This window comes from Fusarium verticillioides, chromosome 2 (assembly GCF_000149555.1).
Source record: "Fusarium verticillioides 7600 chromosome 2, whole genome shotgun sequence".
Classification (NCBI taxonomy): domain Eukaryota; kingdom Fungi; phylum Ascomycota; class Sordariomycetes; order Hypocreales; family Nectriaceae; genus Fusarium; species Fusarium verticillioides.
In genome coordinates, this window is record NC_031676.1 from 1,427,091 (window position 1) to 1,442,209 (window position 15,119).

Here is a 15,119-nt window from a genome sequence, read left to right on the forward strand (position 1 = left end):
GGGCGCTAGCGACTGCAAGACCTGGACCCACCTTCTTCATGCCTTCTATTGGGATGATGAAACCCCGCCAAATGGAAAGCCATACGTAGTTAGCACATCAACTCCTGACTTTGGGCCCAATCCCCAAACCAAACCAGACCAAACTTAGAATCCTCGATACTTGAGCAAAACCTCTCAACTTTAGCCACTTTACATTGCACCATTTTTCTTTTAACTTAACTTTGATACCCCTGCGCTTCCCTGCATCGCTTCAATTTCAAGGTTCTGGGCTGGATCCTACCGCCGCTTCTCTCGTTGCCAAATACTATCTCAGCCTTCCTCAATATCTCCATACCCAACGACGTGACAGGGCAGCCCGCCTTTACTATACACCATGGGGTTGTCCGTCATTCAAGAGCAGCATGATGGTATGATATATACAATTCAGATACTATAGACAATTCGTTGCTGATGCGCCGGCTTCAGCTATCTTGGGGCAGATCAAGAAGATCACTCGAGGCGATGTAAGCTACCAGCCAAGCTTTGAGCTCGACAGTTGACTGACGTCTTTGACGCAATAGTGGAAATGCCTGATCGTCGACGAGAACTCCAAAAAGATCATTGACAATGTCGTCAAGGAGGATGACATTCTTAATAACAATATCGCCAGTTGGTCTATCTGACTGCCGGCTTCTGTGTCTGGTACTGACCAGCATTTCCTCCAGCTATCGAGCGAATCGAGAACCGTCGCGAACCGAACCCCGAGATGGACGCAATCTATATCCTTTCGCCTGAATCCTTCGCTGTCGAATGCCTTCTCGCCGACTTCGAGATGCGACGTTATCGCAGCTATTACCTTGTCTGGACCGGCCTCCTCGACCCCTCATTGCGACGCAAGATCGACGACTTTCCTGGAGCCCGACAGCTCCGTGCCGGTTTCCAGACCATGTTCGTCGATTTCTTACCTCGAGAATCGCATCTCGTTACCCTTCGCGACCCCTGGAGCTTTCCCATGCTCTTCCACCCAGCCTGTAACGCCATCGTTCCAACACACATGAAGGGTCTAGCGCAAAAGGTAAGGCGGCAGCACGCTTCTGCCGGATGACGTTTGTTGATGAGAAGTTAGATCGCCGGTCTTTGTATTACACTCGGAGAATACCCCAAAGTTCGTTACTACAAGCCGCAAAGCGCACGCCACGAGGCAGCCGTCCTCTGCACTCACCTGGCTCGATTTGTCCAGGAAGAGCTCGATGCGTATGCGCAATGGGACACTAGCTTTCCCCCACCCTCACCGCGGCCACAAGCGACACTCGTCATCACAGACCGATCGATGGATTTGATGTCACCTTTGGTCCATGAGTTCTCCTACCAAGCCATGGCACACGACCTCCTGCCGATCAAGGACGGCGACAAGGTCACTTATCGTACGACAATCAACGAGGGAACACCAGAAGCTGAAGAGAAAGATATGGAGCTCACAGACAAGGACAAGATATGGGTGGACAATCGACACAGACACATGAAGGACACGATTGATAAACTTATGGGCGATTTCCAAAAGTTCCTCCAACAAAACCCCCACTTCACCAATGAGAATGCCGACACGACCAACCTTAATACGATTAGAGATATGTTGGCAGGCTTGCCGCAGTTTCAAGAGATGAAGGAGGCATATTCCCTGCATCTGACCATGGCGCAAGAGTGTATGAACATTTTCCAGAAGCACAAGTTGATGGACATCGCCTCTATAGAGCAAACGCTCGCATCTGGACTGGACGAGGACTTTAAGAGACCGAAGAACATTCTCGAAATGATCGTACCTCTGTTGGACGACGAGGCCGTATCACCTTCAGACAGGCTGCGCCTCATCATATTATTCATTCTCTATCGGGATGGTGTAGTTGACGAAGACATCAAACGACTCTTGGCCCACGCCTCCCTCCCTCAGTCTGACCGTGAGGTTGTATTGAATTTTGAGCAGCTTGGTGGACATATGACACATGCACTCAAGGATGTGCGCCAGATCCCCCCGCCTCTATTCCCGATCGATCCAAAATCGACACAATTGAACGAGGAATATGGATTAACACGATTCGAGCCTGCAATGAAACACATGGTGGACCATCTGGCAAGGGGCATGTTAGATCAGACTCACTTCCCTTATGTGAAGCCACCACTGGACCCCAATGAGGAACTTCACTTGGCACAGGGAGGTTCTCTTCGTGCTGGTCGACCAAATTGGGCAGCAGCTGGACGCCGTCCACCAGAGAATCGACAGCGATTAATTGTCTTCATGGCTGGAGGTGCTACATACAGCGAGAGCCGATCGTGCTACGAAGTTGGTGAAGCGCGCAGTCGAGATATCATTCTCGTCACTTCTCACATGATTACTCCTCAGTTATTTATTCGCCAAGTGGGCGATCTCAGTCGCGATAAGCGTCAACTTGACTTGCCCCTGGAGCGACCAAAGCGACACGCTCCACGGCATCTCTTTGAGCGACCAGCTCCTCCTCGCCCAGCACCATCACAACAGCCCTCACAGCAAGGACTGCCTCCTGGTCCCACGAACCGACCCGGCGGCCTTCCTTCAAGACCTGGCCCTGGCCCTGGCATGGCGCCCCCAACAGCTGCCATGTCAAACATGTCGATTAATAATAGCCACGGTAATAACGCAGCACCACCACGACCGACATCGCACCACAGTGTTCAACAACACCACGAGGAGCCAGGCAAGCTTCATAAGGAAAAGAAGAAGCGTAACTTCCTAGGGATCAAGAAGTAGGGTTCTTGGAACGGGGGTCTCTCTTCAGCTTCTCCGCCGAAACACAGGACCATTCGAAGATCGCAGACCACAGAAACGTCGACTTCGTCTGAAGATTACAATACAAATGCGTCACATAAGCCAGAAAGGAGTCCTTCCAGTAGAGGTCGGTTGGATGGCTCTTAGGCCTAATGTGGCTTCTCAGTAAAGCACATGGTGGATTTTCTGGCTTCGTAATTCGTCGACGTAGCGTGGCGTTGTTCTACCGTCTTTTGTGTATTGGTAACTATCTATCTTAGAAGTATTACTTAACTTGGTAACTCAAAGGGTCGGGAGACGTTCATCTGTATATATCAGCTATAGTGTATAAACGTCGTGAATTCTTTGTTCTCGTTTCAATATGACCTTTGAAGTAACTGCTATTTACTCCTCATCATCACATTAAAAGAGATCGTCATGATCATCGTCGGTAAATACCCAGACAAACAAAAAGAGGAAGCTACCGTAAATCGCCCATCAACCAATCCATTTGAATTCACTACCTAACTTTCACCGAGTTAAACCATCATGCCTATATCCCTTGATTTCCCCCCATCGCCGTGCTTCCCAAAAATGACACGTAAAAAACAAGTTACTAGCTACAGGGCGTACCCTGATTCCAAGCATGCGTCCAAAAGATGCGGTGAGTTGATTTCGGTAGATATTCGTACAGTAGTGGAAGAAGCCCCTTTGTTAATTGTAAGGCTTTGACTTTCAAAAGTTTCTGCAGACAGGCTGATTGGTTTTCCGTACAAAGGTGGTACAGACTTTGTGGTTGAAGGGTGTTTGATTCGATGTGTTGAAGCACGGTATTCGTGTGAGATGTGATTAAGGTCTCCCGAAAGCAGCGCCACGGCCGTTGCCAGGAGGAGGCATACCACGGCCTTCGAAGGGACCGCCAGGAAATTCAGGTCCAGGGGGACCGTTGAAGCCGCCGAGTCCAGGAGGGATGAATCCGGGGGGGAGGCCGCCGTAGAAGGCAGGGGGAGGCATGTTTCGAGGAGGAGGGCCACCCAAGGCCTCGAGAGGAGGCATCACGCCAGGAGGGAAGTTGGGAGGAAACATGTGAGGCATGGGCATGCTACGGTTGGGTCCAGGGCCGCCAGGGCCACCGAGACCAGCAGGAAGTCCTGGGGGAGGGATCATAGGACCTCGCTGCTGAGGAGGAGGCATTTGGCCACCAGGCATCCAGCTGGGAGGCATTTGATGGTCCAGACCAGGAGGTGGGGGTGGACGTTGCAAGATCTGTGTAGGCTGGTTGGGTCGAACATCAGCATCAGGAGGGTTGTGGAATCGGTCTTCCATGGGGAAACCAGGCGGTGGTTGACGCATTTGACGCTGAGGACCACGGTCGTCTCTGGGAAAATCGGGCTCCTGGGGCATCTGCGGTGGCTTCTGCTGCTGGGGACCCATGCGCATCAACAATTCATTGCGCTGGGCGTCAGGAGGTGCTCTCATGAGATTCATCAAGAACTCAGTATTACTGTTGTTACGAGCGGCATCAGGACGTCCAGAACCTTGACTGGGAGCTCGCTGGCGCTGGCCAACGAGATCTTGGAGAAGTTGCTCGGGGCGAGCAGCTTGTGGCTGGGGTCGGGGTGCAAGAATCTCTTGAACATGCTGAGGAGGGACTCGGCCAATGGGACCGTCCATTCGTCGATCAGGTCCATACTGCTGGAAAGGAGATTCGGGAGAGGTAATGGTGTTGGGCCTGCCAGCATTTGGCGGCGTACCTTGAGGGGCAGCAAATGCGGGCAGTCCTGGTGGTGTGGCGCTCATCGTCTGTTTCTGTAGCTTTGCCAGTAGTTGCTGGAAAGCTTGTCGCTCATCTTCGCCGCCTGCTGGAGGAGCTGGGCCGCCGGCAAAGGGGAGAGGCAAAGGCATACCGCTGTTGACAGGAGGTCCTGCCATAGGAGTTGGAGGTTCCGTTTTGCCTCGAGGCTCCTCCTGGGGTTGCGAAAAGAAAGACGTAAACCTAGAAGATTTGCCGGATGCTTTTGGCTTGTTGACAGGTTCCTTGGTCTCCTCAGCGAGAGGGGTGTCCAGACCAGCATTCGATCCAAACGCCATGAAGAACTTATCAGGTCCAGCTGGAATCGCTGGGGCAGATTGCACGGGGGGCTTTTCAGCCTCGATCATGGTTTCAGCTGCCTCAACATTCGCGGATTTACCAGGAGCAGCAGGGATTCCAGCCTTGGCCTTCTTCATGTCCTCCATCCACTTCTGGAAATCTTGCTGCGTATGAGCCTCGGGATGCTCCTCAAGAGGTTCGTCTAGCCATTCAGGCTCACGCTCGACTCTTTGATCACGGTCTCGTCCCCATCGTCGATCATTGGTGCGATTGTTGTTGTTGTTGTGACTGTTGTTATTGTGGCGATCATCAGGAGTATCAGCGGTCGCATCGCGGTCTCTCCAGCTCTTCGCGCGGTCAATTCGTTCACGTTTGTCGGGGGTGGTAGTAGCTTCAACAGCCGGAGTGGTGACTGCGTTGGACTCGTTCTTGTACCACGGCTCAGTTTTGTTCCTGTTCGTTCCGTTTCGAGGTCTGCCCTCATCGTCTACGTCTCTGGCGAAAGTGTCAAAGGTTCGTGCAGGGCGATCCCGAGCAGCGTCGTCACGTTCTTTGGGCTGTCGCTTGTCATCTCGGAAGTTGCCTCCCATGCGTCCATGGAAACGCTCAGCACCCTCGTGGCCAAAACTCTTGCGTGGCTTCACAGTACTCCAACCATCTGATTCGCTCTCGCCTTCACGGCGGCGGTACCCATTGCTATTGCGTCCATCGCGGAATCGGTCAACGTCAAGATCTCCATTGCGACTTCTAAAGTTGCCGAAACGCCCTGAAGCGTCAGACTCCTTGGTAGTTTTGTCCGTTTCGAGCGATGGCTTGCCTCGCGCTGAAGCAAACGCCGTTCGGGGTGGTGCAAAGACGAGGTCTTCAGGGTCTGGATAGGTGCGCGCCGGTCAGTACACGGAGAGCCTAGGAGCGAACAGGAGAGACAAACTGGCACTATTCCTTGAAATGTGTCTCTCAACACCAGGACGGCGATTACTCTGGTCAAGCAGAGGGATGTCGTTGGATCGAGGTCGGTCACCAGGAACCTTTGTCTGTGTGCGATTTGGTTCAGGTGGGGGTCTAATCTAGGTCAGAGACTTAAATATGACTTGAGAAAATCATTGCTACTCACCCCATCCAGTCTTCGGCTGGAGGTAGACTTGGTGGTTTGGTACATAACGGCGATTCCCGTAAGTAGATCAAGAAGTTGGCTTCATAGCGGATTACCATGATGAAGAAAAAGTTGGCGCTATGAGCGCATTCGAGTTATCGGCGGTATAGTATAAAGAAGTATGCAGTGTCCCGAGGTGGACGGACGTGCGAGCGCAATCGAGGTAGCCTCTGGAGAACTGTATTCTCTTGTATGACGGCAGCTTCGAGTTCGGCCAGAGTTTGGTTTTTGGAAATTTATTAGTTGTTGGTGTAACAAGCAGGGATGACGACGTGGCGACAACCTGCGATAGCGGAATGATGATTGTGCGGAGAGTATGGAGTAGGACGATCAATTCGTTCGGTCGGTGAGTCAGGTGAGGAGAATCCGCGGGGTGAGTGTCGCGAAGTGAATTCAGGCAGCGGTGTCAACGGTCGAGGTAGGGGACTTTGGTGAACAAGAGCGTGAAAAGAAGATCAGGTCGAGCGAGTTGGTGGTTGGCGGAGAAGGGTGACGTCCTAAGGTAAGGTAGTGGTGCACTTTGTGGTTGTGCTGGACTGTGCTTTGCTTTGCTGGTAGTGGTGGACAAGGCGAACCAGAGGTGGAGCCAAGCAAGAGCTGGGCTTTATCGAATCGAAAAGCCCCAATCACGAACAAGCGGGGGCCCAGCGAGGGAGAGAATGTATTGTAATTATTAGTTCGCCGAGCGGGTAAATATCGATTGACTCGGTACAAGTATTGAAAGAAGTCCAAGGGTTCAGTGGAATGATGTCGAAGGCGGGCGGTTTAGCGGAAAGCGTGACAGTGTATAACTGTGCGCAAGACGCAGGAGATGGTTGAGGTGGATTGGGTCGGGTCTTGGGATGTACGGATATCGAGGGTTGTTTTCGGTGGCTTTTGACGTGGTTGTGAGAGGGAGAGACCGAAAGCGGGCGAGAAGGATGAGAGAGAGGTGAGAGAGTGGAGGAGACGAGAGAGAACAGCGAGCGCGAGGGCTTGAGTGTCCAGCAGGCGACACTTGTTAGCGCTGTTAGCGTGAGTGACAGTTGGCAATGGATAGATAGACCAAGTCAGACCCTGTTTCTAGGGGAGGTATATGAACAAAGCAGGTATAATATGCTAGAATATTCAATGTATCTTTCTTTGATTGAAATAATTGCCTCGTGATCATTGAGCTTGTGAGCATTGACTGAAAAGAAAACTGAGATGTTGAATGATTGATTGATTGATTGATTGATTGATTTGTGGATGAGGATGAGGATGAGGAGAAACAGTGGATAGACGCAACTGGAGTGCACTGTCTGATACCGCTGCACGCACTGAGAATGAGCCTCCACCCGATGGATTTCAGCCGTGTTGTTCCACTGCCTCCACTAAAATCTCGGGTACCTGTACTGTGCGCCTTGAAACAAATCAGCCATTGGGCTTCACCTCAGTTTCATCCCATCAACAATAAAACTCGGCTCATGATTGCATAATACAAACCATGCACATACAATACTCAATATTTCCTATTTAACTAGTAACTATCCCATATTCACAGTATCCATTCCTATTTCTTCTGCGCAGCAGTCACCTCCTCCTCAAGCGGCAGAATATGCGGCAGAGGTCCAACAGGCGTGATAGAGAAAGGGTTGATCTGAGTGTGGCTCCGGGTGTAGTGCCACTTGATATGGTCAAACTGCGTAGTATCCTTGAACGCGGGATCGTTCCAGTAAAGGTTTCGCATCCACTTGTGCAGAGCTGGGTATCCTGAGCGAATGTCGCGGATGTTGCACTTGAAGTGCTGCACGTAGACGGGATCGAAGCGAATAATCGTGACGAATAGTCGAATGTCGACTTCGCTAATCTTGTCGCCGAACCAGTAGGGGCCTTGTTGCTCAGAGAGATGCTTCTCAGCGCGGTCCAGAGCTTCAAAGAGGGCCACGACATTGCGCTCGTAGGCTTCACTCGTGGTTGCGAATCCAGACTTGTAAACGCCATTGTTGATGCCGCCGTATTGCCACTCATGGACCTCCTCAATTTGCTTCTGGAGATCTTCGGGGTACAGCTGAATGGCCCTGTACTTCTCATCCAGCATGTCATCAAACTAATCAAGGTCAGCAACCATAAATCAAAGCACACATTGAATTACTTTACTTACCTCAGTACCAAGCATTCGCAGAATTTCACTGCTCTCGTTGCTCACAATTCGGTTTGTCTTCTTGTCAAACAGAACTGGCACGGTGTATCGACCGTCATAGTTCTTCTCACTCTCAAAGTAAATATCCTTCAAGTGAGTGAACCCCTCATGGCCCTTGATGGGATCAGGAATCACATTCTCACCGGGAACGTCCTCATCCTTGGAAACAAATCGCCAGCCTCCCTCACCGAGATGCCAATGCACAACTGAGTAGGAGATGATGTCTTCAAGACCCTTAAGTTTGCGGGCGATGAGTGTGCGGCACGCCCAAGGGCATGCGTAGCTCACATAGAGGTGATATCGGCCAGCCTCAGCAGGGTACTTGGCATTGGGGTCGCGAGAGATCCAGTCTCGGAATGAGCTGACTTGACGCTTGAACTCGCCAGATGTGTCACCGGGCTTGACCCAGTCAGTGACCTTACCAGTGCTTGCCTGTAGCTCTGTTAGCAAGCTGAGAAGAGCAGTGAGAGTGTCTGGTCTGTGTACCATTCTGATTTGATGTGGGGGCTGAACCTGAGTGAGGAGGGACGGTTTAAACGATGATGCTTTGATAGATGTGATGAATCTGATCGATTGTTGCTGCTGTGGTCTCAGGAGGGAACTGCTGCTGAAAACTCGAGATGATCGAATTCGAATTCCTTGCATTTGCATGTCTATAAAAACGAATCGGAGCATTCAATGACGGCGACACCCAACACCTTTATAGCTGCAGCTCAAGAGAGTAGACTACGAGAAAAGTGGCCATCACCACGCGTGATGGAACCCTTGCTCACTCATGACTTGCTCAGCAGCCCCTCACAAGCTGTGGAAGCTTAGTTACCAACCAGATAAAGCCTGTCCTCCCAATCCCCAGGCCCTCTCTAGCCTCTCTCCCCGTCTGGTGGGTTCCCCGAGAGCTTCCATTCCTGAGCTATTCCGTCCTAGAGCTTTGGCTACCACGCTTGGGAGCATTTCATAATCGTGGCGTAATGATTGACCCCGCTTTACTGCGAGCTGCTTAGTTATCATGCTCTACTGTCTTGATAAGCCCATGTCCATCATGACGACTGGCTTGGTAAAGAAAGGTTCCCTTCCTCATCGAGTCAAGGTCGCAGTCTCAGCAGTTCACCATATGTTTACGTTTGCGTACGCGAAAAGAAGATCATTAGGGCCTCAGAGTTGTCAACAGCAAATCGAATGAAGGTCTGCATAAGCTTTGTCATACAGCAACGAATTTATCTATCTTTATAAGCTGAATCCTTTTATCGTTCATGTGCTCATTTGCACTCCAGTCGTTTCTAACATCCCATATACATATTTCAAAAGACTGCTCAGAAGCCTCAAATCCACAGTGTTTATGCCATCTTGACCTTGATGTAGGGCACTTCAACATCCTCCTCAGCAAGATCCTCAGCAACAATCTCAAAAATGACCTCCTTTTGGTGTGAAGGAATAGGCTTCTTTGAGATCGTCTCAACCAACTGGCTCAGCTTGAGGTCATAGCGCTCCTTCACTTCGAAGGGGGGAAGAAAGAAGCGTAGAGAAGGCTGACCCCTGAGCTCAGCATGCTGATGGTCAAACCCTTGGCTTTGAAGGTATCCAATAGCTCCTTCAAAGTGATGTCATCAATCTCAAAACGATCCCAAATCTTATCCAACGTAACCTTGCCGTCAGGGCCTTGGTATTCCACCTTGGGGCTAGCAATGGGCTCGCTGAAGCCAAAGAAAGGCAGAGCCAGGTTGATAAAACCGTTCTTGTACTGCTCTAGATCATCCTTGCCGTCAATGATCTTGTACAGCTCAAGCACCACCAGGCCGGTGACCAAAGCCGTGGTCGTGGCGATGGCGGGAATGATCTTGCCAGCGATGAACTTGGTCTTGTGTCTATCAGCAGGCTCAATCTTGTAGTTCTCTGCTCGGAGGTTGCTGCAAGCAGTGATGAAGTCGATGTGATGATTCGAGTCATCGTCCTTCTCGAAGTCAACAGGGACCAACTGGAATCCAGACAAAGAGCTGGGCGACGGGAGGCTGGTGGTCAGCTTCTCAATCTCGTCATTGTCATCGAAGTTGCTTGACTCGGGCTCCTAGTCACGGATTAGTAATGGTTTTTGAATCCGATGTGAAAATACTTACCACAGGCTCCTTATCGTCGGCCTGGATCTTCACATTGGAACTAGGGGTAAAGTCGGGAACGATGACATTATCCAATTCCCGCAGATAGATGGACTTGTCGGTTCCAGGAGACTTGATGTTGTAGTTGAAAGCATGGAGGTTCGCTGCCGCAACAATGAACCCGAAGTGAGAAGGGTTGTTGGGGTCGAACTTGAGCGCGTCGGGAGCTCGCTTAGGTCCGGACCAGAAAGGAGTGCCAGACGAGGTCTCAGAATCCTTGGGAAAGTTATACAAGAGCTGCTGGATCTTGTTAGAAAATTCAGTCTCGAACAACTGACGAGCCCAGGCAATACAGTCCTCAAAGGTTCGTGGCCTTTCGGTCGTGAGATAGTTCCTAATCGTCTCAAGAGTCTCCTTCTGGTTGCCACCCTGCTTCAAAGAATTCTCAATGAACTGAGGCTGGGTCAAGTATAGATTGACGGTTTGAGGAGCCTTGACAAAAAGCTTCTCAAACATGTATTCCTTAGCCCAAGCAATAGTGTGATCGATCTTGTTGGGGAAACTTCGGATTGTGCACATAGGGAACTCCTTCTCGGGAGGGTCCTGGGAGGATGAATAAGACTCGGTGAGATGAGGCAGCACGACCTGCGTGTTGCCCTTGGTTCCAAGAGTACCGCTCTCGAGGAGTGGCTTCTGGAAGAAAACGCATCGGCGGTCGACGTATGTTCGAGCCTCAACGTTGTCGAGAGCGTTGGTGACACCATCAAGGTTTCGCCAGAAGTCCTCGTTGAAAACATTCTCGGTCTCGGGGCTAACGCGTTCCTTGAGTGTTACCATGTGGCCTTCGAGGTCAGGGTTCATTCGTTGAACAGCAAGAGCAGCACGGTCACTCTTCATCTGACCAACATCATCGGCGCGGAACAAAAATTGACGGTTCAGGTTACTCCTCTCGATCGAGTCCATGTCAGTCACCCAGATCTTGCCCTCGGGTCCTGTTCCGAGACCAATCATGGCCCAGTTCTTGAGCATCTCACAACCAATGGCGCCAGCACCGACGAGGAACTGCTTCAGGTTGGCGATCTTGTCCTGGAACTCGGTACCGAATACAGCAATTTGTCCATCATATCGGCTACCGATAGGTTTGCAGAGCTCGGCAGATCGCTTGGTAGATGTTGGCAGGGATTCGAGAGAATCGAAGTACATCCACTGATTGATGGGCTGGAACTTGCCAGAAACAGCCTTGAGAACCTCCTGTGCCACAATACCACCAAAGTAGGCAGCCATGGGGTTAAGATCACCCTGGGCTTGGTAGCTCAGCTCCTTCAGAAGCTTCTCATCCAGCTCAATGTCAAGACCCTCCTGCTCGGCAAACTTCTTGGCGGCACCAAGAACAACAATAGCGTCATCATCGTCCATGGGGTTGGGAAGTCGCTTGTGAGTAAGTTGGAAAGCATGGAGCGCCTGGAAACCGAGGTGCAGCTGCTGAGGTCGGTCGAACTTGGCAAAATCCGAGATAAGAAACTCGGGCTCCTTGAGCGCAGTGGTGAAGTCCTTGAAGTTGATAATCTTGGGCATCTTGACCTGTTGGTACATGCCACCTCGCTTGTATTGACCGAGTCCAGAGACGTCGCCGATTGAAAAGGTATATGGGCCCTTAACCGTGATCCTTCGGGGCTCGGCTCCGTTCAGTGCCTCCATTCCTTCCACCTCGGAGAATGTCACATAATCGCCATCCTCCAATCCATGTCGAGTTTCGTCAAGTGCAGACACCAAGCCCTCCTCGTCAATACCTGCCACGATGCCGTTGAGAGGAGTCTCGCCAGTAGGATCGATGCAAGTGAACTTCTCGCCAAAGTCACAGAAAACGGAGCCGAAAAGACCGTATGTGTCGGCAATAACGACGTAAATGCCCTTGCTGTGGCAGTAGTCGCCGATAGCCTTTTGTTGGTGGATAGGTGCACTGGTCAAAACAACAACTTGGTACTTGTCGAACTGCGAAAGTTCACCATCAAGGCCAGGTGACTGGTGGAGCTTCACGGGGGTATAGGCGTTGAGCTCGGCGACACGAGGCACAGTGACCTCATCTCTGGGCTTTCCGACGTCACTGGGTGTGAGGAAGAACTGGGACGAGAGATCCGCAATCTGGACTGGAGCAGGATCGTAGAGGGTGAGGCTCTTGACACCAGCCAGAGCAATGTTCTTGGCAATTTCCACGCCGAGACCCTTTAGACCGACGATGAGCACATTCGAAGCACCCATGCGCTTCATGGCTTCGTGGCCCAGCACATAAAGTTGTCGGCTGTAGAGGGACTCGTCGATCTCGTTATGTCCAACAACAGACTCATCGACCTGCATTCGGGTCGCAAGGTCGACCTCTGGTTGCTTTTGTTCCTATTGAGCCGGACTGTTAGAATCTTCGGGTCCTGTTTGCATGTTCATGGTGAAAGTGCCATTTGCGTTTCACATGTTCTGATGCTTCGAGCAAGAGTTTGACAGGCGACAAGCCGAGATAGGGAGTACAGAGGATCTAGACTTACGGCCATTATTCTTTTATGGGTAGGTGACTCCCCGTTGGAGAGCTTTCGCTTCCCCAGCTTGTCCGTTTTAGAAGAGGTGGTAATGTTGGAAACGCTGCGTCAGTCGTCGCGAGGGCGATCCAGCACCAGGCAAAGCTCAACCCCGCCAAAGAGTAGAAGAGGACGGTGAGAGATGGAGAAAGGAGAATGAGTTATCCGCGAGCGATATGAATCTCCGTCGCAGACCGTAGAGTCGTAAAAGTCGTGTTGTGAGTATGGTCAAATGTGGCTTGTAAGAAAAGAGGTTCTGACTTTGAAGGTTGAGTGGAAGAGAGTGCGACATGAAGTGTCCTATGGTGATGAGGTAATGGCCCGAGTCCCCAGGCAGAGCTGTCTTGCCCCACTGCCCATACTGTCAGCGGGCGCCTCAGCTTTAATAAGCCACCTGGCCTGAGGTATCAATCATTGAAAGGCATCGATATTCATCTGTTATTAGGTAGGTACCTAGATAGTTCATTTTGTATTCACTGAGGTAGTAATATATGCTTTATTTACTGCAATGAACAATTTTGAACTGTTTCGATGAATCATTCACCCAACATCAGCCTATTCTGAAGCGCCTTCACTACCTCACTCAAGTACACAAGCTCAGCGTGGCACAGCAGCCCCGCAGCCCCGCAGCCAGTCAACTGAGGTCTGCATGGACGTTCAAGGTTGCTAGGGTAAAAGCTAAACGTAGGTGACGCCCCTCTCATGCCTCTAGCACTTGATTGCTACTAATTCTAAGCTTCTGTTGGATTCCATTGACTTGACACGGTTAGTTTCGGGTGTATAGAACTCTTGCGGGCACATCAGTATGATTTTTCAGGGCACTGCAGCGATCTCGACCTTCTTGTTCAGGCACCCTCAAAACCATGCAGGTCCATCATGAGATTTAATGGCGGGGTCGATGGACGTGGGGCATTTTTACGCATGATGCCATACCAAGAGCTTCAGTTACGCCACAAAGAAACATACTTGACTAGCAGCTTGGGACAGAGCACTGAGATGCTTGAAAATTATTGATGCATCTTTTGGTTCACCAGCAACTCATGCCAGCAGTGGTCATTGCAGAGGTTCACGTTGGATCTCAATTATTCTTCATTTGACCGTCCCTAAGAAATATGTAGAAGTCACCATGTTTGGTTCCTTAGTCCATACTGCACCCCGATGCCACATGTCTGTAGGGGTATAATGAGCATCAGGTCGATCGTTCTGTTTCTTGAGCATTGCAGCTCATCATAAGCCCGTTGAAGCTTCATGTTTCCAAAGTCGATCGAAGGATAGCGGTAGATAATTGGGAGACTTAGTTGATCTTCTGGAGCTCAACCTCGCTGAAGGAGTAGTCAGTAGGCTGTTCATTTATCTGGTAGCCTATAATCAACTTACAAGAGGAGAGTGGCGTTGGGAGGGATGGCACCGGGGAAGCCACTGTTATCTGTGTTAGCTGTTTCCTCATAGTATAGCTTGGCCACCAGAGGCATCATGGCCAATGGCCCGTGTTTGAGAGCTTACCGGGCACCATAGCCGTAGTCACTGTCAGTGATTGTTAGCATTACAAGTATCAGCTAATCTGAGGATGTTGATGTCACTTACGGAGTGATGTCGAGAAGGGCCTTCTCGCCGACCTTCATCTGGGTAACACCCTCATCCCAGCCTGTTTTGAGTCAGCTTTGTTGTCTTGTGCGTTACGAATCCGAAACTGTATAGGGAGACACACCCTTGATGACCTGGCCAACACCAATATTCACGACGAAGGCACCACGGCCGACGGAGCTGTCGAACCTGTGAAGAGAGTTGTCAACTACGTTCAAGAGCAGTGGGCGCACAAATGAACATACTGGTCGCCCTTGTTGTCAGGCTTGGACTCGTCCTTGATCCAGCCGGTGTATTGGATGGTGACCTTTTGGCCGACCTGGGGAGAGGGGCCGCTGCCCTCGGAGATGATGGTCTTCTGAACACCCATTATGGCTTGTGTGAAAGAAAAGTTGCGAGGTTGGGTAAAAAAGGGATTGATTCGAGTGGATGTGCGAGTAACGCGAGAGATGGATGCAGGAGAGAAAGGGCGCATCTTGAAAAAGAGGAGGCGAGCGTGGAGCTTTATACCTACAGTACCTACTGTACCTAAAGCAAGCGTTGGGACGAGGCAAGTGAAGTGCGGTGCTTGCTGATGCGGTGCCAGGCCCAGGAACAGGAACAATGGGATTGGATTTCTTCTGTTGAGCTCCCCGTATGATCAATGGCTTCAGAAGCTCGATAAGCTCTTTCAATTGGATCTCAGGGTAGCAAATGGCGGGGCAGTCAGATCGA

The 15,119-nt window shown here is 50.9% G+C and overlaps 5 protein-coding genes across 6 annotated transcripts; 1 reads left to right on the top strand and 4 right to left on the bottom strand.

The window, feature by feature from the left end:
* Positions 1-14: 14 nt before the first annotated feature.
* FVEG_06292 (hypothetical protein) lies at positions 15-3,174 on the top strand. 2 transcript variants are annotated; one of them, XM_018894622.1, is made up of 5 exons: positions 15-407; positions 466-503; positions 561-648; positions 705-1,054; positions 1,106-3,174. In XM_018894622.1, exons 1-5 carry the CDS (start codon positions 374-376, stop codon positions 2,759-2,761), a joined length of 2,166 nt encoding a protein of 721 aa, XP_018751723.1. In that variant the 5' UTR covers positions 15-373; the 3' UTR covers positions 2,762-3,174. The 2 variants fall into 2 exon arrangements, with proteins under 2 accessions (XP_018751723.1, XP_018751724.1); XM_018894623.1 differs by having other exon boundaries at positions 15-503.
* A 433-nt stretch (positions 3,175-3,607) lies between these two features.
* On the bottom strand, positions 3,608-5,440 carry FVEG_06293 (hypothetical protein; the record flags this gene model as incomplete). Its single annotated transcript, XM_018894624.1, has 1 exon — positions 3,608-5,440. One exon carries the CDS (start codon positions 5,438-5,440, stop codon positions 3,608-3,610), a length of 1,833 nt encoding a protein of 610 aa, XP_018751725.1.
* Positions 5,441-7,505: 2,065 nt separating this feature from the next.
* On the bottom strand, positions 7,506-8,888 carry FVEG_06294 (glutathione S-transferase). The gene is made up of 3 exons (XM_018894625.1): positions 8,651-8,888; positions 8,126-8,596; positions 7,506-8,071 (listed from the first exon to the last, which is right to left on the bottom strand). The coding sequence occupies exons 1-3, from the start codon at positions 8,837-8,839 to the stop codon at positions 7,535-7,537; spliced, it is 1,197 nt and encodes a 398-aa protein (XP_018751726.1). The 5' UTR covers positions 8,840-8,888; the 3' UTR covers positions 7,506-7,534.
* Positions 8,889-9,653: 765 nt separating this feature from the next.
* Positions 9,654-12,797, bottom strand: FVEG_06295 (ubiquitin-activating enzyme E1; the record flags this gene model as incomplete). Its single annotated transcript, XM_018894626.1, has 3 exons — positions 9,654-10,226; positions 10,276-12,645; positions 12,792-12,797. The coding sequence occupies 3 exons, from the start codon at positions 12,795-12,797 to the stop codon at positions 9,654-9,656; spliced, it is 2,949 nt and encodes a 982-aa protein (XP_018751727.1).
* Positions 12,798-14,115: 1,318 nt separating this feature from the next.
* Positions 14,116-14,775, bottom strand: FVEG_06296 (FK506-binding protein 1; the record flags this gene model as incomplete). The annotated part of the gene is made up of 6 exons (XM_018894627.1): positions 14,116-14,143; positions 14,199-14,240; positions 14,325-14,345; positions 14,406-14,466; positions 14,530-14,594; positions 14,651-14,775. The coding sequence occupies 6 exons, from the start codon at positions 14,773-14,775 to the stop codon at positions 14,116-14,118; spliced, it is 342 nt and encodes a 113-aa protein (XP_018751728.1).
* Between the last annotated feature and the right edge of the window lie 344 nt (positions 14,776-15,119).

Excerpts from the sequence above, each read along its gene's own strand:
- FVEG_06292 (XM_018894622.1), top strand. The coding sequence starts at position 374 with ATGGGGTTGTCCGTCATTCAAGAGCAGCATGATG. Across the intron at positions 408-465 it reads CATTCAAGAGCAGCATGATG|CTATCTTGGGGCAGATCAAG; the intron begins GTATGATATATA and ends CGCCGGCTTCAG. Across the intron at positions 504-560 it reads AGAAGATCACTCGAGGCGAT|TGGAAATGCCTGATCGTCGA; the intron begins GTAAGCTACCAG and ends TTGACGCAATAG.
- FVEG_06294 (XM_018894625.1), bottom strand. The coding sequence starts at position 8,839 with ATGCTCCGATTCGTTTTTATAGACATGCAAATGCAAGGAATTCGAATT. Across the intron at positions 8,597-8,650 it reads CCCCACATCAAATCAGAATG|GCAAGCACTGGTAAGGTCAC; the intron begins GTACACAGACCA and ends ACAGAGCTACAG. Across the intron at positions 8,072-8,125 it reads TGCGAATGCTTGGTACTGAG|TTTGATGACATGCTGGATGA; the intron begins GTAAGTAAAGTA and ends GACCTTGATTAG.